We start from the raw sequence: 27,086 nt of genomic DNA, 5'->3' as shown, positions 1-27,086 counted from the left end.
CAGTAGAGAGAAAGTTTCAAAAGACAAGAAAAGGGAAATTCCTCAGGATGATGCCTCATCCCCTTCTTGACCAGCCCCATCAGACCTATATCTGGACCAGAGAACTGATGAAACACTAGATGGAGTGTGTGTGTGTGTGTGCGTGCATATGTGTGTGTGAGAGAGAGAGGAGGGGAGAGGGAGAGAGAGAGAAGGAGAGAGGGAGAAAGGGAGAGAGAGAAAAGAGAGACAGATACAGTAGTCAATGAGGCCTTCACAGTTCCATTGGAGAAACCAGGCTCACACACACAGGCACACACCTTCTTCACTCATATCTCTCAATGCTTACATGAGAAAAATGTGAAATGTGAATCTGAGCTTTAGACTTCCAGGTAGCATGAGAGGTAGAGATGGCAGCAAGATGTAGGGTTGTGAGGAAGATTTAAGGAATTCTTTTTTTTTTTAGGTGAGGTCTAGCCCAACATGGTGCTTGAACTCAAACCTTGAGATCAAGAGTTGTATGCTCTACTGACTGAGCCAGCCAGGTACCCCTAGGGATCCTTTAAAGGTTCAGAAAACAGGAGGCGGTGGTATGCTGAATGCTTGCTGGTTGTGGTGCTGCACAGAGCATCCCAGGGAGTCCATCCTGGGGCCTGGGGGGCCAAGGAGGCAGGGGGTTTAGACAGGAAAACACTGTGGACACAGAATACCTTCTATACCTCATTGGTTTTCTTGCTGGGGATAAGTCTAGAACAGATCCAAATTACATTATAGAAAATGGACACATGGACATTCTGGGTTTCAAAACCAACTATGGGAATCAAGAGTGCTGGTGATTTCCCTAGGAAATTGCAGACCAAACTGGCATCTCATGGCCTGGGCCAACAGACTTTCCAGAGACAGCCCTAAACTTGTGACGGCAATATAGGGCAGGTCAGGCCAGATGGCCCAGGGCCGGGGTTCCCAGCCAAAGTTCGGGAGACCAATATAGGGACAAAAGAAATAAGAAAACTCAGAAATCCATTCTTCCCGCTCAGTTTACCTCAAACTCAAGGAATAAGAGGCACATTGGATAACCAGGACAGGAGGTCTGGAGAAAAGAATGAGGGTTTCTACACCAAGGTAGTGAGTGAGAGAGTCAGTGATGAGCACCCTATCAAAGAATAATGGGTTGGTATATGCAGCCCCTCTGCACCCACTTCTGTGCAGACTGGTCTGACAGTGAAGTAGATAGGAGGGCAGTGAGCCATATCACCCAGTATACAACCCAGTTATCACATGGGGCCCGTCACAGAAATGCCTGTTACAGAACATTGGACCAGGGGTCAGTAAACTATGACAAGCAGGTCAAATCCAGCCTGGGGCTTTATATGGCCCAAGAGCTAGGAATGGTATCTACATTCTTAAAGTATTGTAAGACAAAGAAACAACAGCGAAGAAGAATATGCTACAGAGACCACATGTGCCCCCCCCCAAACCTAAAATAGTTACTATCTGGCCCTTTACAAAAAAAGTTTGTCAACCCCTGGTCTAGATCCCATCAATCTATGAGCATTCCTGAACATAGAAACCAGAGGAGGTCCAGTGGAAACAAGGGAACAATGGAAATAACTGGAACTACCACTCCATGTAACTAGCACAACCCTAAAGGGACACTGCCTTCAATTCCACAGAATAATAAGGTATGCAAGGACCATGGAAGGAAGCCCAAGAATAGCTAAAGAGAAGAGTCACACTAGGCAAAGAATGTTCCAGAAAAGAGAATGCATGCAGAGCACAGTACTGATTAGGGAATTTTGTTATTTTTTTGATAAGATGGAGATAAAGTTTGAGCCCAGGGATCGACATAACATCAAGCTAGGTGAAGCTTCTAGAATACAACTAAATATCTCATGAGCATGTAACAGTCTGATATCTCATAAAGTTTAAGAAGGGAAGGATAAAGTAGATTCTAGGAAAGCCTATATCGGTTTGTCCTACTTTAAATAAACACCAATTACAAAAGTTGAGACTAAAAATAAAGTAGACATTGAGTGACATTGAGAAGAGGATTCTTTGTTTTTCAAAAGAAGTCACCAGACGATTCCTTTAGAAAAGAAGCTTCTCTACTAAAAAGTGGAATTTGATCTATAAAAATTCATTTTTCAAACTTCTTTTAGGGAAAATATATACAAAGTAGGGAACATATACTGAATTTTGAGGGGAAATGAATGTTTCTAAATTGAAAATCAGATTTGTCCTTGGATTCAACTAAAGAAATCTTGAGCAGTTTCCCTTAAAGAAAATATATTAGTTTGTTGAAATACCTGGGAAATCCATGTGTCATAAATGTAGAAGCCAGCTGTGGGTCTTCTATAAATGCAGCCCTTTAAATGAAAAAAAAAAACACTGGCCCCAGAGGCAGGAGATCTGGAACTGAGGCCAGGTCCTGCTACTGTGTGTGTGACCTTGTGTAAGTTATTTGACCTTTCTGGGCCTCATGTGTAAAATGAGAGGTTGGTCCCTTTCACTTCTAACATTCCATGGCTACAGATAAATATAGAAATAAGATAAATACAACAACCTAGAAATAAAAAATATTCCCCAAAGTAAGTTTTGGAGTCAGTAGAAAAGAGTAGCAATGAAATATCATAAAAAGAATAAAATTGTAACTACTAGCCAGAGTAAATATATCTCATTTAAAAATTAATGAAAAGATTTGTAATTTACAGATTTAATCAGGAGAGGTAAGAACATACATATTGATATTTCTTTACCACCACACATATGGAGGAGAAAATGAGTTTGGGGTGACTTATATAGTGAGCACAATGCTGCATTTGCATGCATAACATTTGGTAAAATTGGACATTAAAAAAAAGCGGAACACCACAAAAGGAATAAGTTTCTATAAAGCCTGGCATTGAAAAGAAGCTGAGGGGGGTTAATTGGTTGTTCCAGTTCAGATTTTGTTGGTGTATTTGTTGATATCAAATTCTACTATGTAGGCAAAATATTAAAATCAGAGCCCTCCTAGAGAACAGCCACCTTGGTGAAGATAGGTATTTAAGGGTTGGCAATACCAAACATAACACTTTTTTCCTTTTTTCCTATTTGTGAATTCAAAAAAATTAAATCCAAAACGGGCCAGACATGCTGGTTAAGTCAAATCAAGAGTTTTGCAGGTTAAGCGAGTAGTTGATTCAATCTGGTAATTTCTTAACACGAAACAAATGTATACCTGACCAACACGACCATATACATCACTTGGCCAGAGACCAATCACTGTGATGACAGCAGAAATGGTGGGAAAGTTTGAAATCATTTGAACAGTTGTGGCTATAGTGATTCAGGGGCTTGGAGAAGTAACATCACTGGAATACACACACACACACACACACACACACACACACACTCCAGGGCTGCTGCTGCTGCTGTTTCTGGGATGACACTTTGAGAACCACTGGCCTTGATTTTGGGCTTTTACTGAACAAATGTATATTCCCATTTCACACAATCCATTACTTATGCAAATTAATTTTTGCTAAACTTATGAAAAGCACCTCAAATATTTGGCTATAACTGTTTACTGCCATATTCCTATATAAATATGTGTCAGAATATTCTAAAACTTTATTCCATGTCATTGTTTAAATTTTCATTTTTGCTGCTCTTTGACTAAGGCAGCTCTTCCCACTCTTGTCATTTTAAATCCCTAATACCTTGGTGACTTATAGCTAAAATACGAGCAAAGGCTTTGGAGGGACTGGATGCTCTGGTATAGATCTGGTCTTTCTCACACCAAGCTGAAGTGATAGCACAAAACATAAATAAGGGCAGGGGAAGCAGAGGCTTGTGTTTAGTAAAGTTGTACCTCTAGCAAGTTTAATAATTACCACCACCACCACCAAGAGACCAATATGGATCAGACATTGATCAGTTTCACCTTTCACAAACAGGACACATTTTCACAAACTCTAAGTCCTTGTGTTCTTTTACTAAAATGACTAGTATTAATTCCATTTGTGTAAAAATGTTAATGTACAATATGATCTCGGCCTTCTCAGTGGCTTTCAGTAGCCATTTCTGAGAGTCTCTTGGTAGATGTGGTCCCTTGGTCCCTTGTCCAATAGAACAGCATGGGGTATCAGGACTATTTAGTCAACCACCAGCAATTTAATACAATAATTCCAGGAGATTAAGGTATTTTCTATGTTCTGGAGTTAGCTTTCAGGGAATTTGGCCTTTCGGTGGTGCAAAATACACTTTGCAGCTAATCGAGGCCTAGAATTCTACAGGCAGAACTTCAATTCCTTTGGCTTAAGGCTTTTCCCCTGTTATAATGCAAGCGACCCTCAAAAAAGGTAGCGTTAAGCCTTATGATGTTACAGTAAAGGACTTTATCCCTTTCCTGAGAGCATGTTTTTCTTAGTAAAGAGAACAAACTAGGAGGCACTCAGGAGAGTTGGGGCTGGGAAGCAAGGTCTGGGGAAAATGGAGCAGAAAGAGGAGAATGAAGATTCATCCCAATGGCAGACCTCCAGCTCATTCACTATTGTGCTGAAGGGCTGTCTCTGTCTGCATCCCTACTGAAAATGGGTGCTAACTTGCCACTTGGAGCAGGTTGCTTAGAAATCAACCATGTTTTCTGATAATATTGTCTATTCTTAGATGTATAGGCATACAAAGGCTTATAGCAATGGAAAAAAGAAATGGCAATAAAACATTTGGTGCAACAACAGGGATTTATCAGAGGAACCACACTTACAGGAAGAAGATAAACTGATATTCATAGAGTGCAAAGTGCAGGGCTGAGACGAGGGTAAAGCACTTGTGCGGCCCTGAGAGTGGGCGCTTCGTTCACCTCACTCTAGTCCTGGCCCTGGAAAATCAGATTAAAGTGAAAGCCTACTATTGTGTTACAGACTTGGTGATGATGGAAGGCTGCACTGGTGAGGAACAAGAGCACTGGCCACAAACTCAATTTTTTAAGGAATAGTTTATCAGGAAGAGGGCAGGTGCACGGACACATCTGCTCAGATAGGTACTGCAGGATCACAATCTGATCTGTGTTGTCTAGAGATTTAAAATGGATGTCCAGTGAAATGCTTGTTGTAAGCTTTTATAGAATCTTCTCTAGTCTTTGCACATTCAAGGGGATGCCTTCAGACCAATTGGTCTATTTGAGGTCATTAGGCTAACACGAACTATTTCGCTGTTTGTGGTCTTGCCTCCTTAAAGGGTAAGCTGTAGGTTAGGGATGCAGTTCACAGGAGTCAGGGCTGAGGGACAAGTTGGGGCCAAGTGGGAGGCTTAGGTGAGAGATGAGGCAGACAAAGGAGAGGAGATACTAGCGAGGCTTCCTGCTTTACCAAGAATGGCTTGCTGTCTACTCTTGACATTTGAACCACAAATACGTAATGAATACCCACCAAGAGTAAATCACTCTTTGCTACCCATTGACCTCTCCTGGGGATGACTCCCTCTACTCATGACTACACTGAGGTTAGTCCAGCAGAGCTACCTGTGGCTATCGGTTGGAATCAGAGCAAACAAAAGGATAGAAACAACTTGAATTGGAAGCTGACCTCCTGTGGCAAACTTCATTTTACTTGAACCCCTTCTGTATTCCATGCTCAAAAATTGTGATCGTTATTATTTGCACTAGTGACCGTGGCAGTACTAGGTCTCTGAAAGCCTACATGGAGGGGCTGTCAGCCTCTCTTCTCTGGTCTTAACAGAGTCGGTACAGAGGGCAGCAAACATTGTGCTCTGTGCCTCAGTGGGAGAGTTGGTGTTATAATCATGGGGATGAGAGAGGTTGAGGGTTAGGAGTAGGAAAGATGTTTGGTGTCATAGTCATCAGTGACTAACAAATTCTACAGTTTGGTTGTTTGCCTGGGATTAGGTCCACCTGTTGCAAAATATTAAAGGAATATTTCTTGCCCTCAATGTGACCTCTGACCATAAAATCTCTGCCCCAAATCCTCTTGTGCTAATGGAAACACCACTGGGTATTTGAAGGCCATAGTAATGATGCAGAAGATGTTACAAAAATTCCAGGTATACAGACTATTGTAGAGGAAAGCAAGACTCAAGGTAACAGCAAAACATAAAAGTGTCTGGGCATTCAGCTTTAGAATCTTTTGGGAAAACCACCCAGGGATAGAAAGGTGAAACCCACTAGAAGTAGCAAACAAGAAGCTTCCAGAAAAACCAGTAGAAGTAACACATCCTGTACTATATGAGTCTCTTATTTGGCTTCAGACCTCAGCTGTTCAAAGTGGTTCCCAATGAGAAGGCCCTGGCAGCCTTTCACTTTTGTTAGGCCAAAGCATGAACACCCCTTCATTTCCCTGCAGAGGAAAAAATGTTTCTGTCTTTTGGAATTCTGAGTCTGGGGCAGACAAGCGTGGCATTCAGATATAAATTCAGGCCAGGAATGAATCTATTTTATTTCAGGCAAAACCCCTGAAATTTGATCTGGACCTTCAAATCAAATAGTTTGAATGCTTTCAAAAGCAACTGGGTTCTCACTGTTTATTATTTTAAGTGGCCTCTAAGTCAGGGGGCAGTGCTGATTGCAAAGAAGTTGATGAGCCTGGCCTGCACTTAGAAGTCTAGAATTCAGACCTGTACCAACCAAGGGCGTAGGCTTAAGACCTGTGAATGAGAGGCCCAAGTCTTCTCAGCAGTCAGTGTAGTTTTTCAGCTGCTCTGTCTGCAGGAGTGTGGGCAGTGGAGCTAAGAGCTTGCTTCTCATTGGTGAGCGATGTGACCTATCAAAATCAAGTTCTGCTTGTCTCTGGGGCAGTTTCTGCATCATCCAGGATGTTGGCCAATGAATCTGTTGGGTTGGCGGGGGTGGCACTGAAGGAGGAAGGGGTCCAGGAATCAGGCTACAATTTCATTTGACTTTTCTTTTCCCTTCTCGAGAATGTAGACCATTAACCCTCCATTATTGGTCAGCCAGTTTTTGTTCAATGCGTTGACTGTTTTTCTCCCCCAGCCTCCCCAAAACCAGACACATGAAAATCAAATGAATTACTTCTCTTGCTCTGCTTAGAAAATTGAACTGACAAGAATAGTTAGTGCCTATAAGCTTGTGTGGGGAGCAGTCACAATGATTGCTCTGGGGGCTCCGTCAGCATCTCATTTCCCCCGAGTTCCTACACTCTCCCCCAACATAGTTAATGTAAAGTCAGTCACACAGTGGAACATAAATGGCAAAAAGTAGCCCTTTGTGTGTATGTGTTATGGGCCACAGCCACTTGCAAGGCTGCCTTTTAGGTTTTGGATATATTCTTTTTAGTCCATACATTCTTGGTTTGGGAACAGAGTAAGACTTCCTTTAAACAAAAACAAAAGGAACCACAAACCACAATCTAAACTGAATGGAGGTGGACAAGTTACACTTACTTTCTCTCCTCCTTGAGCCTTTGATAATGCTGTTCCTTCAGCTAATTACTTCCTGTAATGAAGGTTATATGCAAATGAAACGAGAGTTCTTAGAATGCAGCATGAGCTGGGCACTGATTCTAGCTATCATTGTTGACAGACACTTGAAGAATTTCAAGACACAATGTGCAAGTTACCTTGGATAGATCTGAGTGAACAAATGGCTGCCTCATTTGTTGGCTGAACTTGATTCATCCAAAGCAACCCAGTCCTGACTTTTCCTAGTTGGCGGGGGCGGGGGGGGATGTCATCTACATGTTTATTGAAAGTCGTCACCCTGATCTCCGCATAGACAATCAAACTGAAAAAGGCATGAATTTCAAGACAGACTCACATTCATATTTTGAATGACAAAAGCCATCCAATCAACCCCATGCTGAAATAAGTGCACAGCCACAAACCTCTCTGGTGGGGGGAGTTTAAGTGTGGATGGAGAGGCACCAAGTCTTTTTGTTTCTCCACACAGGGCCATCAAGGCCTTGCCAGGAAAGTGAATAATCAGCAATGGCACCCTATGATCCCCAGTTTTGGCAGTCCCCAATCCACTCTCACACTGTGCCCCTCAGTGACAGGAGTCAGGGATGGAGCAGCCTGGCCATTGATTGAATAGATGGTACATGTGCCCTTGCATCTGAGAATTTCTTCTCAGGGCACAACACTGGGGGAAGATAAGGAGAAAATCGGTAGTTGGGTAATGGCAAGACTGTAAGTATGAAAATGTAAAAGGTCTGAAGATGATTAAAGTGCCTGATGATTTAGTTCTAGATAAAGTGACCTGTCTCCTGCTGTCCAGAGTGTGAGTTAATGTAAAAGAAATGTAGGGTCTTCTGTTATGTCCATGATTACTTTTTAAAACCCTTTCTCTTCCCCTTTGTCTACTCAAGTTTAGTAACTAAACCCTGTTAACTGAACTCGGGACTTAGGTACTGGGGTCATCGGTAGTTTCACAGTCTTTTGAAAATTGTGCAATAATTCTCCGAGCCAGTGGGTTAGTGGTCTTCAGCAGTTCGGCTGCTGAGGGGCGGGACCTTGGAGTTGTCTTGCTTCCCTTCTTCTGTAGCAAGGCCTTGAAATCATCGTTTCTGCCAGCATCTAGGTTGGCACTGCCGCTTGACCCCGCGGAAGCAGCTGACTCACTGATTGGAGAATCAGCTGTGTTCTTTATTGGTGAATGGGAGCTTGGTCTGCTGCCGCCAGCAAAGGCCTCACCAGGCTCTTTCCAGCCAAGCAGCTTTCTTTTGGACCTAAATAAGAAAAAGTTTGTTTTAAGTGAATTCACCTGGCAGATATTTCCTAAATGCTTCGTATAATTTCATGAATGCCAGTGGCATGATGTGGGGGCTACCATGCAGCAGCCTTGCAAGCAGTTGTACTTACCAGCTTTCTCTCTCTCTCTGCTAAGTCCTCAGAGTCCCTTGTCTGGCTTCCTCTCTCTATACCCCTTTCAATGCCCCCAGCTGGAGTCGCTTGGCCTGTGCCTGCAGGCTCAGTTCTGCCTAGGTTCTGGGACCAAGGAAACATTTAAGGAGTCTAGGCCAGTAGCTCAGTGACTCTGGATCAAGACAGTCTGAGAGCTGATCCTGTTCTGAACTGGTGCTCCAGCTCTAATGACTGGGCTCTTTCTATTTTTTTCTCATCACCAAGTCCTTGCTTTGAAACCCTAACAACCGGTGCCCGGTCCGGTCCCACTTTGCCTAAGTTCCTGCTTTGATGCTTGGCTTGTTGCCCCATTTCACTTCTTGATAAGATGTTTTTGGTACAAGGAATTCTGTGAAGGGTTAAATGTCTCCGTCTGTAGACAGAGCTGTGAGAGAGCAGATGGAGCCACAATAGGCCTGCGGTTGCTAGGAGACGAGGGGCCTCTCACTCCGGCACCTGGTCTTCCCTTCCCTGCCCCTCCTCCACTTCACCCAAAGATGTCAGTGAATTGCATATGCAAGGCTGAGGGCTGCATTCACATATGTGGGTATCTGAACTTAGGCTCCAGTTGCAATTCTAATGGCTGCTTAGAGGTAGCAGATTTTCTTTTGGTATAAGAAAGGGTAGACAATTACAATAGGAATTAAGAAAATTGGTCTACACCTGTGTATCACAGTAAACAAATCTTCAGTTGTGCGTGAAGCCACAAACACATCATCGTCCTCTTCAGCAATCCATTCGGCTGTTTTATCACTGATTACACTTTTTTCTTCAGTGCTTGCTTCCGTAGAACTCCCTAGGCATAAGAACCAGAAGGAATTAAATACTTCGACCACAATAGTTAGGACAAAGCACATTCTCCTGTGGTATTTCATTTGATGTTCAAAGCAACTCTGGGAGGGCTGCAGGGCAGAGACTCTTAATGTCTCTGTTTTGCAGAGGAACACAATGTTCAGAAGGTTAGTGTTTTGGCCAAGGTGGAGTGAGTGGTGAAGATCAGCATGGGTCCCTGTGTTCTCACACCTTTTCCATTATACAACAGGTTGCCTGAGCATTCTCTTGTTTTGAATGCAGTATTTTTAAAAATCAAAAAGCAGAGACTCATCTAAAGCAATGACTCAACCAGTAGGTGGGAGTGGGACCTATCTGAATCTCAGAGGGAGCCTGTGGAGTTTGATGATGCATCTTCTAAAAATTACCTGTGGCTGTGATTTGTTTGCTTGTTTTAGCCACTATGATTTAACTTATGTTGGAAGTCCAAATTTGGCCTAAGGAAGGTCATAAGATTTTGATGTTTGGTGTTAAAGGTACAAAAAAAGGATGAGAAACATGGATGGATCTGGAGGACAATAGGTTAAGTGAAATAAGATAGTCACCAAAAGACCAATGCTGTATGATTCCACTTACATGAGGTCCCTGGAGGAGTCAAATTCATAGAGACAGAAAATAGAAGAGTGGTTGCCAGCATATGGGGGTGAGGGGACAATGGTGAGTTCTTGTTCAATGGATACAGACTTCAGTTTTGCAAGATGAAGAGAGCTCTGGAGGTGGATGGTGGGAGGTCATAGTTGTACTGCCCTGTGAATGTATTGAGCACCGCTGAACTGTACATTAAAAATGATTAGGATGATAAATTTTATGTTATGTGTATTTTTGCCACAATTAAAACAAAAAAAGAGACATGCAAAAAAGACCCGAAAAATTATGAGGAACATTATCTAGTTTAGTCTTATTGTTCCAGGAAGAGCTAGCCTCAAAGCATCCAAGAAAGTGAGCTCCCTTTCTTCCAGAAAGCACTAAGAAAGGCTGCTGCTAGAAACATATTCCATTGTTTCAGAAGCTTGCAAGCCTTCCATAGCATTTGAACTCAGCCTGGGAGGGTACTGAGTCCCATGCATGAAACTAAAATCCATGTGGCTAGCGAAAAGTGCTATACCGGGAGGTAGAGAGATAGTTCCTAGGGCAGGGGATGTGTGCCTGACTAGGTAGATAGGCTACTAAGGTCCTAGGGTGCTAAGAACTAGTTTGATTTCAGTATGTTAGTATCAGGGGTTCCAGGTGAGATTGGCCCAAGCTGGATCTCGGAGATCCACCCCTGGGTCATTCCTAATCCCAAGGGCAGTGAGGCCTGTTTAGAATAACCCAAACCCTCAAGAGATGCCTCCTACTGACCTGGTTATCCTGGACTCAGGATAATTATTTGGGGGCATTTGCTTCTGTCTCTGGCACTCCATCCTTACCCTCATCTTTCCTGGGATTCAAAAGAAAAGCCAGCAGGAGTTTACTAACCTAGAGGACTTGCCTCCCTTTCACCTTCAGCCTCTGGTGTTGAAGTCATCCTTGTACCAGGTGACTGCAGTTGGTCACTGGTGGGGGGACAGCTGGCTTCTTCCTGAAGGGTGATGATGGGGCTGAGAGACAGCCTTGGTTCGGTTCCATACACCTCCACTTGAGCTGTGGGTGATGTGAGAGGCAGGTACAGCACACTGGGCTTTTTTGGGACAGGGGGTGGTATCTTGCCTTTCTTTTTCTCTGCTTCTTCCTGGCTCTGGAGGCTAATTCTTTCAGGCAGGGCTCTCACTTTGGGGCCTCCATCCTCCATACTTCCCTGGGGAGGTTGCTGTGTTCCTGAGAAGAAAGCACCAGAGGAACTAGCAAAAGGTGTGAAAACAAGAGTTGAGGCTGCTGTTGACTCCCCTGGGCTTCTGCCCTCAGGGCTGGAGGACTTTGGTTTCCGTACCACTGTGTAGACATCTGGAGGGAGTGGCCTCGTGTGTTGAATGGAGCTCTTGGGGGTCATAGCCAAGGTAGGCGAAGTTAGCGGGTACTCCTCAAGGACAGATGGTGGCTTGTGGACCAAGCTTGGAGGCCTTCGGGCCACGGGGGGCTTCTCAGCTATGGGAGGTTTTATCTTTCTCTCTGGCAAGGTGAAGACTTCTGCTCCTGCTTCCTCAGTATAGTCAGGGCTCTCGATGTCATCTTCTGGCTCAGACTTGCTGACTGACCTCAGGCGAATGGAACGTAAGTCAGACTGAGTAACCATGGGCATAACTGGCTGGTTGGGGCTCGTTTTCTGGGCCAGCTTGGCCCCAAAATTTGTATCTGAGTGATGCCGGCTCACCTTGGTTTTGCTTCGGATGGAGATACTCATCCCAGACAGATCCAGGTTGGTTGACGAGGTCAGTGGTAGGTCAAACGACAGCCGTGACTTGGACATTTTCTCCATTGGTGATGTCGGGGGTAGTGATGACTTCCTCTCAGGTACCACTGGACGCACCCGGACACTGCCACTTGGAGGGGGCAAGTGGCCCAGGGTCAAGGACATGGAGACGGTGGGTGTTGGTGTCTCTGACTGGCTGGAGTATCCACTGGAGGGTGACATCAGCCCAGCAGGCCTTCCTGGGGAGGATACTTCCCTGGCCTCCACCTCGATGGAGAGCTGGGAAGGTGTTGTGGCTCTGGACGTTGAAGGGGAGGCAAGAGACTCTGGGCTGCCCTGAACTTGGGTGCACTCAATGACTGTGGTGCCCGTGGCAGTGCTGGAGCTGGACAAGGATTGGTAGGTGTCACCAGACTTCCAGTCAGTAAGATACCAGTGGTGGGAGAATTGTGTGCCTTCCGGATCTTTGAAGGTTGGCACAGCTGGGTGACCCTGAGCATCCTGCTGGGATGAGTGATGTCCTTGGTGTTCCAAGGAGAGGCAAAGGCTCCTGGGCCTCTGGTCCTTGGGTAGGGCTGACCCACCTTCTGGCAAGAGGACTGGCTCATCTTTGACCAGTGAGACGCTGCGCATTGGTGGGGAAGGCTTCTTTTTGGCCTTCCTGAGCGAGATACTCTTGGATCTCTGTCTTCTGTGCTGGGTCTCCTGTTGGGCACGAAGGGAGGCAATGTTGTCAGTACTGTTACTGCCCTCAGAACTTGTACTGGCATGAGGCAGGGCACAGGCTTCACCAGCCTTCTGTTCCTCATCATAGTCCACCTCTGCGGTGCCTGAGTCTGTGGGCACAGACAGTGACCGCTCCCGGAACCTGCTGGCCCCACCTGGGCCTGTCTCCATCCTTGAGGTGACACTAGTGAGAAGGCCAATCTTGGAGGGTCGTTCCACTGCCTGCCTTCGTTGAGCAGGGTGCTCAGAGTAGCCAACTGACCCACTGCATCCTGCTGGGTTATCACAAGTAACAAAGAGGGTAGCAGCCTCCTTAGGAACTAGAGGTGGCAGTGTGTGCAGAGACACCCAAACATTCCCAGAGGAAGGATTTTTTCCATTTTCACTGACTTGAGTACTCTGACTGGTGGCACTTGGAGTCATGTAGGTAAAAGTATCTCCCTTCCAGGAAGCAGAGAATGTCGATTCAGTTGGTCCATTGCAAGAACTGGGGATGCTATACACCATTCCTATGCTCTCCATGCTAGGAGGGTGTGTGCCACCACGCACCTGGAGAGTTTCTTCTGGATCACTCAAAGGACTCCTCAGTACTGGTGAGGGGAGATTTGGGAAATGAACTTCCTGACCAACTGCAACTCTTCCATGGACACCTTCTGGGACCGAATGACTGAGCCTGATGTCTGAGGTGGTGGAGCAGGCCACACTGCCTGCTGGGCTGTTGCTGTGACCTGGAGAAGGTAAACACAGAAAGTTAGCGATGCAGCCAGGGATCCCCCAGCAGCTGTCTTGAGACAGGAGCACCAAGTTTTTTGCCAAGAAGCATTTGCCAACAGCTTGGTCAGGATGCCTTGGTTCTTCCTTTCCATAAATGAGGATGCTGGGGAAGTTGGGTCCTTGCCCATCACCACACAGTGAGTCACAGGGTGCCTGCCCTTGAATTGTCCAGGAGGCTGCCAAAGACTTGCCAGCTTTGATTATTCCTTTTAGAGCTGAAGTGGCAGGTGGGACTACCTCGGGTTTTCCCCAAGCTTTCACCCCAGGCTCATGAACCATCACAGACCTCAGTGCTCACCTCTCCTGAGATTAGAGCAGAGGCTTTTGAACTGATAAAGGACAGCGCTGTGTGACTTTCAGCCCCAGCAATGAATCTGGAGTATGCCACAGCTGGAAAGTTCAGAGTCTGGTTACATTTTTGGCACCTGTCACTTTTCAGCTTTGCAACATGAGAGACTTCAGATGACCTACACATGTGAGGAAACTATTCAGATGTCCAAAATCCCCAAAGATTTTTCTCATAAACAACAATTGTTACTACTACTAGTAGTATAATAATTTATAACAGCAGCCACCATTTGTTGAACACCTACTATGTACCAGGCACATGGTAGGTGAATGAATATATGTAATAACTCTAATATGCATGACAATTCTCACAGGTTGGTATTATTAGCCCCAACTTCCAGATAAAGGTGCTGAGGCTCAGAGAGGTTATGTAAGTTGGCCAAGTCCTCATGGTTAATAAGTGGAGAGGCCAGGACTCACATCCATCTCTCTGGTCTGTGCTTTTTGGATGGCTTCCGTTTAGCAGCAGTAGTGGCTCTGTTAGGATGGTGCTTTTAGTGATGATTCCCTCCTTTATCTATTTGCCTAAATCTGACACCTTTGGCTATATTCCATTTAGAATGGGAAACAATAACATAGTGAACTTATTAGCCTGGGAGACCTGCGCTCCATATTCAGTTGATGACCTTGACGAAAGGCCCTTGGTTGTCCTTAATTACCACATTGGCTTCTTTTAAGTCATCCAACCGCCCTCCCTCCCCACCCCCACCACCCCACACTCTGAATTATCCCTGGGTGGCAGGACTGGTGGCAATGAACAAGGGGAAGGTTCTGGGGCATCAGCTGTGGTGGGGTCACCTTGGTCTCGCTGGGAAAAGTTAGAGAATCCAATAATGGTCCGCCTCCGCCTCAGGGTGGATTTGGGGTTCACGGCTGTCTCTGTGTTAAACAACGAGTGTCGCAAACTTGCATGTTTATCAAACTGCTGCCCTGTAGCCAAAATAAAGACACTTGGGTGCATCCTGGTTTCTGTTTACAGTACAGTGGTCTGAGGTGGAGAGAAGGGATGATGGCAGGAGCAATGAGCATGAATAGAGTCCAGGCAGGTGGCCCTTCATCCTCCTCCCTCCCAATCTGGCTCTGGATACCCACAGCCCCAAGGCGTACATGTTGGCTTCCGTAGGGTCATACCCAGGGTCATTGGTGAGTCTTAGGTGGCTGAGGGCCATGGTTTTCAACCGTGACTATGTGTGAAAATCAACTGAGCAGCTTTTGAAACTCTAATACCTGAACCCCATCAAGAACACTTAAATCTCTGGCTGTAGGGCCCAAGTAGAAGCATTTTCTTGAACCCCCCAGGTGATTGATTATTCAGAGGTACAGCCTGGGGTGAGAATCACTGGTGTAGAGAGACAGGTTGAGACTAGATGTTGCTTGATTGTAATCTTTTCTCAAAGAAAGTCTTTGTATGGGCCAGTAAGGACAGTGCCTCCAAGAGGCTACCCTGCTGCCCCCCAGCATCCAGGAAGCAGCCTGATAGCCTGTCCTCCAGTCATCTGATCACATTTTATCAACATTCATCTCTGGATAGTGATTGATATCTATTTCTCTTAAAACACTGGGACAGTCTTTGCTCCAGGGGAATTGCTGGGGCAGGGGTGGGGTGACACCTGCTGCTCCCCCCACTGCCTCTCCCTCAGCAGCTGGCTAACTAAACCCTCCCCTCTCAGCCCCATGGCTACATGTGTCCCCACTCCCCACTGCCCCCACCAAGTTGCTCTGCAGGCAAAATCAGGGCTGGCCTCATTGAGAGTAAGGTGGAAGTTTAAAAACAAAGCGCCCACCTTTACTCTGTGAGTCTCTCTTCTCAGCCCGCACTCCTCTTGGTACGTCTCCCTAGGCTCTAACCTCTATTTCCTGCCCCTAATTTCCTGAGAGGATGCCAGGGGCTCTGAATGGCCCCATATCTAGGGAACGTTGCCACATGTGGCCAGACCTGTCCTCATTGTCTTTATCAGATTTTCCCAGCATACCACTGGCTAGTGCTGGCTCACAGGGTGCCTCTGGTCCCTTTAAGTCAGGAGGTCTTCATTTCATCCAGTCACTGGCCCTACCTCCTTCTGAAATGACTGACCCTCCTCCTCTTCCACTTACAGCTGGTGGAGTGTGGAGCATGAATTAATGATGGGCATGGTATAGGGTGCCACATGTCCCCAAAGTCACAGCCAGCTGAGCCTCATTTGCCTTGGTCTCTTTCTATTACTTCCATTTTCCAACACTTGCCACGTGGGTTGAAGAGGCCCACCTCACTAGAAGACCGGATGTCTACTGAAAGTATCACAAGGCCCTTGCTCTGTGTCCCGGGTATGATCCTCCCTTTTACCACCAGCACTACTGACCTTGCACTTCCACTCTGGCTCCTATCTGTGCACTACAAATCTGGCTTCTGGCACAAGAAGTTTTCTTTCCCCAAACCAAACTGAACTCACAAACTTGAAATTTCCATAGATGTAACCAAAGAGCACACAAGTTCACAAGGTTTTAGGGTTTTCTGTTAAGACAGATTTGTTTGCTACCAGATGGGCTCAGTTAGTATGGCAGTGCCAGTAGAGAGTGAAGAAAGAGCAGCCAGAGCCCCCTCTTCTGCATGCCTCCGTTCCTCGGCGAGAGCCATGACCTTGACAGTGCAGGGTGAGCCAGTAGCAAAGAAAGTCTCGCTCCCTCCCCTGGCACCCAGTGCATTTGGAGAGGATGGTCTGTAGTTGGCATGGAGGGAAGCAAATGGAAGCGATACTAAGCAACTCTACCAGAGATATTGATGGGCACAATGTCAGAGTGCGTGGAGCAAGGTTGAGGCCACCGTTTCTCCTCTAGGATGGGCAGAGGGAAGGGGCTATTCCAGGCAGCTTGCTTGTCGGTTGTGGTAGACAGGCTCAGGGAGGCCTCAGGGGCCCTCACACCCTGGGTGGTAGTCTCATCCTCGCTCAGCTGCCGTTTTGTAGGCTGTTGGGAAAGAAGGTGATGGGAAGGGTGTGCTCCCGACGAGATGAGCCATGCCATGGGATGGCTGTCTAGGTAGAGTGGTCGGAGGCTTCATCTAGGAGGCAGGAAAGTGTGGACAGGCTACCAGGCCAGACACCTGCTGTGTACAGCCCATCTCAGCAGGGCCTCCGGATAGCTCTGCTGGTGGGCAGAGGTGAGTGGCAGCTTCTGATGGGTAACGTAAACTGCTTGAGGACCCCTGTCAATGAGTGCAGAGAGAGCTCTGTATGCTGGCTCTCACAGGTGGGGGAAGAGGCAACTCACCATCAATACAAACTCCAGACGCCTGCCAGCCTGGGGCCTTGGGCTAAGGGTGGGCTCAGGGGCCTCATCAGCAGAGCGGAAGGTCTGCCCCAGGAGTCTGGCCTCCGAGTACTGTTCCTCATATTCTTCTGAAAAATAGCACAGTGGATACACACTCTAGGGGGCCATGGCCAAGCACTGGGCTGGGAAGGGACCATGAGAGCTGGGGCTCCTGCTCTAGCTGCCAGGCCTGACTTGCATTGTTTCTCTAGGATATTTTCCGGCTTCTGAGCCTCTGGATTCAGAAATGGAAAAAGTCCCACTTCCCAGGACTGTGAGCGCCAAGGAGAAAAGAGAGTCAATGAAATTGAGTTGTGCCAGTTCTGAGACCAAGCCTGTGTCTTGATGGCCCCCACCTTAGGTGCTCAACCTAGAGGAGAGGTCCAGGAAGCAGACACCTTTTGCCATTTTAGGCTGCAGGGTCCCCTCTCTGAAACCCTGCACCTCTTCAGGTTTTCTGCAGCCCTACCAGGGAAAGGACCTGCATGAATCACGAAGACATCTGCATTGGAAAGTCCAATGTGGAGTGCTCCCTTGGATGTCAAGAACTCTTATTTGAGCCTCCAAGGGCCTGGTTCCCTGCACCTTGGTCCCACTGTGGGTGGTGTCAGGTCAAGAGGGGCTTAGCTGAAGCAGAGGGAAAGCAGAGGTAGTGACATAGAAGGCAGGAGAAGTCAAGGGGCATTGTCAGCGAGTAAGAAGGATGCAAAGGATTTGGATGGGCTTCATTTAAGTGATGAATTCGATGAGTAAAGGACGAACGTGAGAGCAAAGAAACAACAGGTGGGGCTCTATGCACATTTGAACAGACTTTAAGACTCCCAGAAGCTTGGACTCAGGAGGGGCCTCAAAAGTTCTCTGGTCCAACACCCCACTGTGGGCTCAGAGTTCCTCCTAAGCAGACCTTCCAGTTGCTTCTTCAGCCTCCACATGCTCCTGCAGAGAAGGGATGGCAGCCTTCCTCCCAAGGCAGCTCATTCCATCCAAGAACAGTTGGGGCTGTCAGGCGTGTCAGGAAAGCTCTTCCTTATCTTGAGGTAGAATATACCTCCCTCTATATTTCTACCCACCCATCCTAATTCTGCCCATGGTGGCAACATAAAGCACATGGACTCTTTTTCTGCATGATAGCTCCTCTCTTATCTGAACACAAGGCTCATGGTGTCCCTCAGAACCTTGCTTTTCTAAGGTCACTGCTGCCCTGGCAGGGAGGTGGGGGTTTGGGTAGTCCAGTTGGGTGGCCCAGCTACTGTTTTCTAGTCCCCTTACAAGTTAACCTTTGTTGGTGTGGATAAATGAGAGCCGATAAGGCTTCTTTACACACGTAACATTCACTCAACACATGTCTACTGAGCCCCTCCTGGAGATCCAGCTCTGTGCCACGTGCTTCTAGAAAGGCAAGGGTATGAAGAGATAACATTCTTTATGTTGAGACAGTCAGTCTGGTTATGTGGACAAACTCTACACCCAGGACTAGTAGATGAATGAGTAAATGAAGGGACAAATGACAGAAAAAGCAGCTCAGAACTATACAAGACCTCTTGAGCTGGATGGCATAAGGCAGCTGACACGAGTGCTCATGCAGGGAAGGATGCAAAGTGTAGAGCGTTAAAGGGGTTTTTGGGTGAGGCAAGAAGAGAGCTTTGAATAAAGTGTGAGGATTGGGGGTTGGGAGAGCGAGGAAGGGCTTCTAGGCTTGGAAAAAAGCCCAAGTGGGACAGCGAGTGCCCGGCATAGGCATGGAGCTTGCGATTACAACTGAGGTTTTATTTGTATTATTTCATGGAGATAGAACTTACCTACAGTAAGGAACACAAATCTTAAGTGCGCAGCTCAGTGAATTTTGACATACGCATGTCCCTTGTAACCTCCATCCAGAGACTGTAATGCCCCAGTAGCCTCTCGCATAGCACTGAGGTTTAATCCTTTTGCCACTCACATTAGCTAAATCCCTCTGATAAACGAGTATGGTTTTCATATTGCAAAGTCTTATCATGGACTGTACAGTCTTTTCTTTTATGGTAACTTTAGTATCGTTCCCAGCCATGCCCTGCGTTCCGCAGGACACGTACTGGGAGTTGACGGTGCATCTTATCAGGGTCTCTTCAGCTGCAAGATACTCTTGCCAAGCAGGTTACATACCATTTTTACTTCTCACAAAACTTTGTCATGTGGGTAATTGGAATCTGATTTGAAAGACGACGGATTGATCTGAAACTCAGGGAGGTTGGGTAATCTGCATAGTGTCTCACAGCTGGTTAGGCATGGGATTCAAATGTGATTCTAGGTCTGTCTGATTTCAAAGTCTGTGTTTTCTCACTCTACCTGGTGCATGCAATCTGACTGCTCTGGTACTACAACTCGGCTGTTTTTCTGGGTCATGTGGACCCAGCTTGGTGTACAGGGTACTCATCTGTATACTCCAAAGATGCCAGGCTGGGATTTGGGGACGAGGAGAGATCTGGGTGCTGTGTACTGGGCTTCCTTTGATGAGGCAGTAGCTAGCTACCCAGGAGCCACACTTACAAGGTTAAGACAAGAGCAGAGTGAGCGAGGTCCTGAGAGGGAGACCCTGCAGATGCCTCCATTGTCTTTGGGTGCGAGAATTCCAAAGACATAGGTGATGTGGCAAGGCAGGGGAGTCTCTCACCCAGCTCTCTTGGTAAATGGCTTGACCATTGCCCTGCTTCTGCCTCTGTCTCCCCCCCCCCCGCCCCCCCATGTACTCCTGAACTGCAAAATAAAGGGGCGGGGGGTGGGTGCGAGTAAACAGCTGTAGAAATCATTAGTCTGGAAGGTAAAGAGAGGGGAAATTTATGTTTTGTTTTTCAGTGGGTTTTAAACTGTTCTTTTTCTCTAGCTGGTCCCTGTCCTCTTTCTTCTTCGCCTCCCTCCAGCCGCTGCGCATCTCGCCTGTGGGCTCCGGCCGCAGCCCCCCTCCCTCTCAGTACCTTGCAACAGGCTCTGGAGATTGAGCTGCGCCTCTCGAAGCAGCTCCTCTACACTCGGGGGCCTGCCCGAGGAGAGGAACACGTTCACTGGCTGTCGCCATGACGACCTCGAGTGGGCAGTCGCTGTCGCATTTTCCCGACCCGAGTTAGCTGCAGCTAGGGAAGGAGAGAGTCAGTGAGAGGCGCAGCCGAGGGCGGGGGGGCGGCGCGCGGTGGCCAGTGGGCGCCCGCGGTTCCCCAAGACCCGCCCTGTCGGGGGTGGGGGGGCGGAGCGAGGCTGCGCTTAAAATGCGGGGACTCGCCAGCCCCAAGATTTTTCCTCGACAGGTCCTGCCGCAGGCAGCTCCCTCCCGCTCCACCGGCCTCTGCCCGTGCCGCCGCCGCCTGCCGCCCGCGTCTTCCCAGCTACCGCCGCCGCCCGCCCTCTCCGATCCCTGGGACGAGGTAAAACGCCCCGGGCCGAGCCACTGGGCACTCAGCCCGGAGCGCCCGCCCTCCGTGCTCGCCCCAGTGGGTGTGGCTCGGCCTCTCCCGCTTCCCGCCGCGGCACTTCGGTCCCCTCCCCCCGCACCCCGCCGCCGCATTTCAGCCTCCCCTCGCGGCCTCCAGCTCCCCACCCCCACCCTCGCCCCCGCCCTCAGACTCAGGGCCCCGGAGCTAATCCTAATGTCCGAGGCCGCAGGAAATCTAAACAGCCTGCGCATGGCGAACGTGGCCCTGCGAGAAGAATTAAATGCCCTTCGCGGGGAGAATGCCAACTTAGGCCTTCAGCTCGGAAGAGCCCTAGCCGAGGTTAATTCTTTGCGGGGCAACGTCTCGAGCTACATCCGCTGGCCAGTGCCGGTGGTGCCCGTCCTTGCCGAGGAGAACTTTGAGTTCCCGCTCAGCGAGATCGACGCAGTTCCCGAGGGAGAGCTGCCTTTCTTGTGCTGGCCTCCCCCTCGCGCGGAGCCCGAGTATGCCTCGGACGAACTGCTGATTAGCGTGATCCAGGATTGCGGTACCTCCGACGCGCCCGTCGACCCTCCCCCGCTGCCCATCCCGCCCCCGCCGGCGCTGCCCCCGCCCCCATCGAAGGAGCAGCCGGCACAGCCTCCTTTGCCGCCGCTGGAGCGGCCTGAGTTAGAGCCCTTCTCGGGCGACCCGGTCTATCTGGCCGAATTCCTGATGCGGCTAGAGACCTTCATAGCTGACCATGAGGATCATTTCCCCGGGGGCGCCGAGCGGGTGGCCTTTCTGATCTCCTTTTTCACTGGTGAAGCCAAGGACTGGGCCATCTCAGTCACCCGGGAAGGAAGCCCCCTGCGTGCCAACTTCCCACGCTTCCTGGATGAGATCCGTAAGGAATTCTGCGGGCCCATCCCCCCGAGTGTGGCTAAAAAGGCTATCCGCAAGCTCAAGCAGGGGGATTGTACTCTAGGCAGCTATGCGGATGCTTTTCAGTTCCTGGCCCAATTCTTGTCTTGGGATGACTGCCGCCTTCAAAACCAATTCCTTAAAGGCCTGTCAGAATTCTTCCGCAAGGAGCTCTTATGGTCAACCGAAATGGCCGACCTGGATGAGCTGATTCTCGAATGTGTGGAGATAGAAAGAAAAGTGCGTGTCCCCAAGCCAATCCCTCTCCCTGGGGTTCGCAACATCTTCTTCCCTTTTGCTAAGGACCCTAATATCGACGACAGTGATGAAGAAGAGTACTACAGTGACGAAGATGAAGAGGCACGCAGGCGCAAGCTTTACGACAGGGAACAGCGAAGGCACGTGAGAGGTATTCAGCAGGAGGCGAAGGAGGAGGAGGAGAAGAGGAAGAAGGAGGAAGAGATGAGGAAGAAGCAGCTGGAGGAGATGAAGCAGAAACAGGAAGTGGAGGAAGAGGACGATGAGGACGAGGAGGTGGATGTGGGTGTGGAGGTGAACATATTCAAGAGGAGCGAGGATGAAGATGAGAATAAGGGTGGGGAGGCAGGTGCAGATGGGGGCCAGGAGCCAGAGCAGGAGACAGAGCAAGAGCCAGAACAGGAGCAAGAGTCAGAGGATGAGACCCAAGATGATGACCTCGACGAGCTGATGGAGATGGAGCCGACCGTTGCCCACGCTTCATCCCAGACTACTGGCTACTATCATGAAAATTTCCTGGATGCATCGCCTCCCATCATACAGCCTAGCAGGCGGAGGAACCAGAACCGAGTCCCGCTTCTGGAGGGCCTTCCGGGTACTAATTCACCGTTCTACAGTTCGCCGCCACTGATTCGCCGCGCAGGTCGCTTGGGGCAACGCCAGATTCGAAGACGTCCCCCGGTGCTATTCCGCCTCACTCCGAGACAGGGGGGCCACCGGGCGGCACGTGGCCGAATTCGCGTGTGAGTGCTGGGGCGAGCTGGCCAAGCAGAACACACCCTTCTACTGCGTCCCCTGCCCCTGCTATCGCTGCCACACCTGCCCCTTTTGCTGACCAGTACTTGAGGGAGTTCCAGACCTGCAGAGCCCGAAGAAGACTTCTAGAACACCGGATCATCTTGCAGCCCTGACCAGCGAGTGCCGCGCATCCAACCAAGGCCACCTGGGAAAGAAGGGATCAGCGATAGCTGTCCTCTTGGTGTGCACTCTGCTCAGGCTTGCCACAAGTTAGAAGGTTTCTGGGCCTGTTGCCATAAAAGAACTAACTGGTCACCCTCTTGTATTTCCCCTCTAGTTGTTCCTAACCCTCACCTCTCCTGCGTTTATTCACCCTGCGTTCTACGGTTTTATCCTCTGACTGGATCACCAGGACTTCACCCAATGCCTCACTGATCTACCCCCACACCAATGAGCAAAAGGACAGGCTACACTGAACTCCTAAAGCCACCGAGGCCACTTACTAGATATAATCAACGGAGAGCAGGATGGTATCAAGAGATGTACCTAGAAACCGACACTTGCTTCAAGCCACACCTCCAGCAGAAGGGCCCCGAAGAGAACTCTACATCTAGCCCAGTGTGCGCACACAAAGCCACACATCAGATGGACAACTTGGCTGAGATTTGTTCTTGACTGACTGAGTAAGCTTGTTCCTCCTCCACACAGACTACTGTGGCAGGGCCCTTGGACCAGCTCGCCAAATCTGGGACCCTCTCCTCTTACCACACTGCCTTCCCGGGCATCCCCAGCCATTAGAGTCCGATGTTACAGGCTCTAACCCTTTTCTTGACATTGCCTAAAAGGTGGAGGACAGGGAGGAGGAGAAGGAGGAAGCAGCAGCAAGTCAGTTTGACATTGTAAGGAATGACTCTTTCCTTAGGGACAGTGGTCTCTTTCCCTGACCAGGCCTTGGACTGCGGTCCCCAGCCAAAGGTCTTTGCAGGAGACTTGCCTTCCTTGAGATTCCAGAGGAGGCCTAATTGGCCTTTCTTTTCTGGACTGCTAAAAGAGAGAGGGCCCAAGGACTGCTCTTTAATTTCGACCTAAATTATTCCTTAGTTCTGAGAGGAGAGAGGAAGGTTCTGTTTACAGAGACTGCACGCACTGCAGCCTTAATCTGGGATGTCCTCATGTTTCTTATATGGGGGGGGGGGCAGCCATGGCCTGGTGCTGGACCTCCATTAGACAATGAGGCTTAAGAGTGTGACTGCCTCCTAGTAATCCCTGGGACTTCTGGGTACCAACCTAGGTGCCCTCATAAAAGGTCTTGCTGCTTGTCTTGGGTCTAGAGGACACTGCTTCTGCAGTGAAAAAGTACATACTATGTCACTCTGGCCACAGAATGCCAGCCAGACCTGCTGCTGGCCTGAACTGCCCCCAACACTGAGCCTCCTGCCTAGTGTCTGGCAGCTGGGCACATGTAGCCACAGTGTCTGTGGCCAGAGGGAAGAAAACATAGTGAACTCTGCCTCTGTTCCTCACCGGAGTCTGACAGATAACCTCAGCCCAGCCTTAGGATTTTGAGCCTGGAGGCAAGAGGAAGGAGCTGGAGGAAGAGGAGTCACAAGAGAAACCCAGTCCTCCGGCTGGTTTCTGGTGAGGTCTCTATTCATCACTGGGAGGTAAGAAGCCCTTTTGTTTATAACCCACTTCTTAGCCTGGGGATCAGTGGAGCCGGGTTCCTATAACCTGTTGCTACCTCTTAAAAAGGCTCCCTCCTTCTCCAAGGAGAAAAATAATAGATAATCATTATAGAAAAATATGGAAAATAGACAAAACTATAAGGACAAACACCCCCAAACATTCAGGACCTGACCACACAGATGCAAGTACTATTAACACTTTGTTGCCTTTCTTTCTAGCGTGTTCTCACTCTGTCTCTTCAAAGCTGAGATCATCCTGTAAGCTCTTGATCAGCAGGATTTAAAATGGCTGCCACCGATGCAGTCATGCATACTGAATAATTTATTTAAGCATTCTCCTGATTCGTTGGACATTTCAGTTGCCTGGTTTTCTCCATTCCCACCAGTATGGGAGTCAACAACCTTGTAAAGAAAATTTTGTCTGTTTTTCATCTATTTCCTCAGGAGAGAGTTCCAGAAGGGGAACTGCTATTCTTCTAGGCTGTGGACCCTGTTTGCTGACAGTCGACACGCTGGCCCTGCTGCCCATGTCCCTGAGTGAGAAGTGCAAAGGACAGGTGCCTTGCACCCCAACCTCCAGGGACCCCTCAGCACAGGCCCTGCCTGTTCCCATGGTGCTTCTCACCCTGAGCCTTGTAGTCTCCGCCGGGAAAATAGCGGATGAGCAGTGAGCTGGTTTCTGACCCTCTGGTGGCAGGGGGCTTGGGCTTCCCCTTGACCCTCTTTCCCTCCCCCTTTCCCCAGATCTTCAATATTTGTTGTGATGTAACAGCCACAAGAGCTGTAAGAGGAACTATGGGCTTTGGGTGCTTTCTTGGGTTGAAAGAGGGGTGGGGGTGGGGGTGGGGAAATGCATGCGGCGGGGGGGTATGAAGGCAGCCCAAGGATTCCCAGAGACTCGGGAGGAAACCCACTTGAAACAAATGTGTTATTGTTATTGTGTTATTGTTGCATTACTGTGTTGTGAAGATAAGAAATCATTCTGTATGCTAAAGCTTTCTCCTCAATAAAAATATAAAGGGTGTGTAAAGATTGTGTCTCTCTGCATTATTGAGCAAACATAGATGAGTACTCAATAGGCATCAGACACAGGCACCTTGCCTGAATCAACCCTAGCCTGAAGCCCTGTGACCCTTAGATGAGGAAACTAAGGCCCAGTGAGGCTCAAGGGACCTACCTAGAGTCCTACGCATTTGTGGATGGCAGTTGTTGGGAGGGAGATAAAAGGATTAGCCATCTTGAAAAATAGCATTAGTTCTCTACTTACTGGGATATAAAGGTATGAGTGGCCCAGTCCTATCATCCTATAACGGCACCCCTCCTGGCCCCCAACACACACACACACACACACACACACACACACACTGACCAGAGCGGGGGAGGCCCAGGGGCGGGGTGGCGCTGGTGAGGTGGGAAGGCCCTTCCATTTTGTGGCACTAGGTGGTGCTATGGGACACCAGTGAGCTGGTGACTGAATATTTTTAAATACACATGCCCAGAGCGGTTCATACAGAACCGCTTCCAGCAAGATTTCACTGCTCCTCACAGACTGTAGGGTCAGAAGAAACTGAATCCCATTCTTGGATTTGGTAATGTTTCCCAGCTATGAATTGGAATTTCTCCCCCTGGGACAGTGGGTGGGAATGTTTACTGAGCCCCCTACTAGGTACAAGTACTTTGCTGGGCACTTCACATCTTTATCTCATTTCATCTTATCCTCATCTTACAGATGATTGAACAAAGGCTTAGAGAGGAGAAGTCACTGGCCCAAGGTTTACAGCTGGCAAGTAGCTTTTCCACAGTTCCACGACTGCCCAGGAGTTAGCTCCTGGGACACTGCCCCTTTCTGCCTCCACTCACTGCCCTTACTATCTCCTAGGTCTGCGCACCCACCCTGTCCTGCCCACCCTCCCCCAAGCTTACAGGAGCACAATGAGAAACAAAGCACATTTGCTTTGCCCCTTTAAGAGGTTGGGGGGAAGGAAGGAAGGAAGGAAGAGGGAAGTGGGGAGGGAGGGAGGAAAGGAGGAGAGAGGAAACCAGCATGTTTCTGACCAACTTTCACCAACACCTCATTCCATTCCCACAACAAGTCAGCGCAGCAGGTAATGTGTTTCCTTTTAGAGCTGAACGACCTGAATTTCAGAGACACTAGGTTCCATGTGGGACTTGGGTATTTGTGACTCCCAAACTCATACTCTCTCAACTCTAATACCCTATGCTGATCCCAAGAAATTCCCTCAATGAGCTCAAGTCTCAACCTGGCTGAATTCTGGGTCCTTGCCAAAGCAAGCAGATATGTGCATCAGGTGCACTGTCTCTGGAGGCTCTGGGAGAACCAGCCAGGTGGCCGCTCTGCCCTGCAGGGAAGGACCTGAAGAGTAAGGTGCTGAGTTTAAGGTGATGAGTATGTGTGTGTGGCTGACTGCCCCTTCTGGGGGAGGGACAGAGCTGTGGTGCTGTGGGCCGCATCAGTGAGCACTGGGGCTTCCGTTTCTGCTTCAGGGGGTCAGACAAGGTCTCTAGCACCCCCTAGAGTTTCTCATGCCATCACAGGTAGGGATAGGTGAGCCCAGGTTGTGTCATGCCCCATCAGAGCAGGTGGAGGAAAATAAGAGGAGGGTGAGCCTTGCCCCAACCCAGCAGCCAAAGGCCTTGTGAGTATAGGGGAAAGAGCCCTGGATTGCAGTCCAGCCCTGACACTGACTTGATTTGGGACTGTACCTGAGTCCCATTCCTATTCAGACCACAGCTTCCACATCTGTCTAGTCACTGTTGGGTTCCTGGTGCCCAGCACAAGGCTGGGTAAACAGTAGGATCTCAAACCTAGTTTGGTACATGAATGAAGAAATGAGTGGAATAAATGGGCTGCTGGATGGAAATGTCAAGGCGGCCTGCCAAGGGCATCTGCAGATGGCATGAAGTTTGGAGGACTAGAGGATCCCTTCCATAATGGAATCAGGAGCTCCC

At 48.7% G+C, this 27,086-nt stretch overlaps 2 protein-coding genes across 2 annotated transcripts in view; one reads left to right on the top strand and one right to left on the bottom strand.

Moving 5' to 3' along the window:
- Nucleotides 1-3,816: 3,816 nt before the first annotated feature.
- The window catches only part of NHSL2 (NHS like 2), a 70,839-nt gene continuing 47,569 nt past the window's right edge, over nt 3,817-27,086 (bottom strand). The window contains exons 2-8 of the mRNA XM_042973779.1: nt 20,080-20,235; nt 17,090-17,217; nt 16,591-16,786; nt 14,642-14,773; nt 11,125-13,449; nt 9,499-9,631; nt 3,817-8,660 (exon numbers count right to left, since the gene is read on the bottom strand). Coding sequence (XP_042829713.1) covers nt 8,336-8,660; nt 9,499-9,631; nt 11,125-13,449; nt 14,642-14,773; nt 16,591-16,786; nt 17,090-17,217; nt 20,080-20,235 — 3,395 coding nt within the window. The 3' untranslated portion in view covers nt 3,817-8,335. The remainder of the gene's footprint in view (nt 8,661-9,498; nt 9,632-11,124; nt 13,450-14,641; nt 14,774-16,590; nt 16,787-17,089; nt 17,218-20,079; nt 20,236-27,086) is intronic.
- On the top strand, nt 20,383-25,146 carry RTL5 (retrotransposon Gag like 5). Its single transcript, XM_042973781.1, has 2 exons — nt 20,383-24,095; nt 24,561-25,146. Exon 1 carries the CDS (start codon nt 20,746-20,748, stop codon nt 22,438-22,440), a length of 1,695 nt encoding a protein of 564 aa, XP_042829715.1. The 5' UTR covers nt 20,383-20,745; the 3' UTR covers nt 22,441-24,095; nt 24,561-25,146.

Source organism: Panthera tigris, chromosome X (genome assembly GCF_018350195.1).
Source record: "Panthera tigris isolate Pti1 chromosome X, P.tigris_Pti1_mat1.1, whole genome shotgun sequence".
In the NCBI taxonomy this organism is placed as follows: domain Eukaryota; kingdom Metazoa; phylum Chordata; class Mammalia; order Carnivora; family Felidae; genus Panthera; species Panthera tigris.
This window is presented reverse-complemented; position numbering and strand designations above follow the sequence as displayed.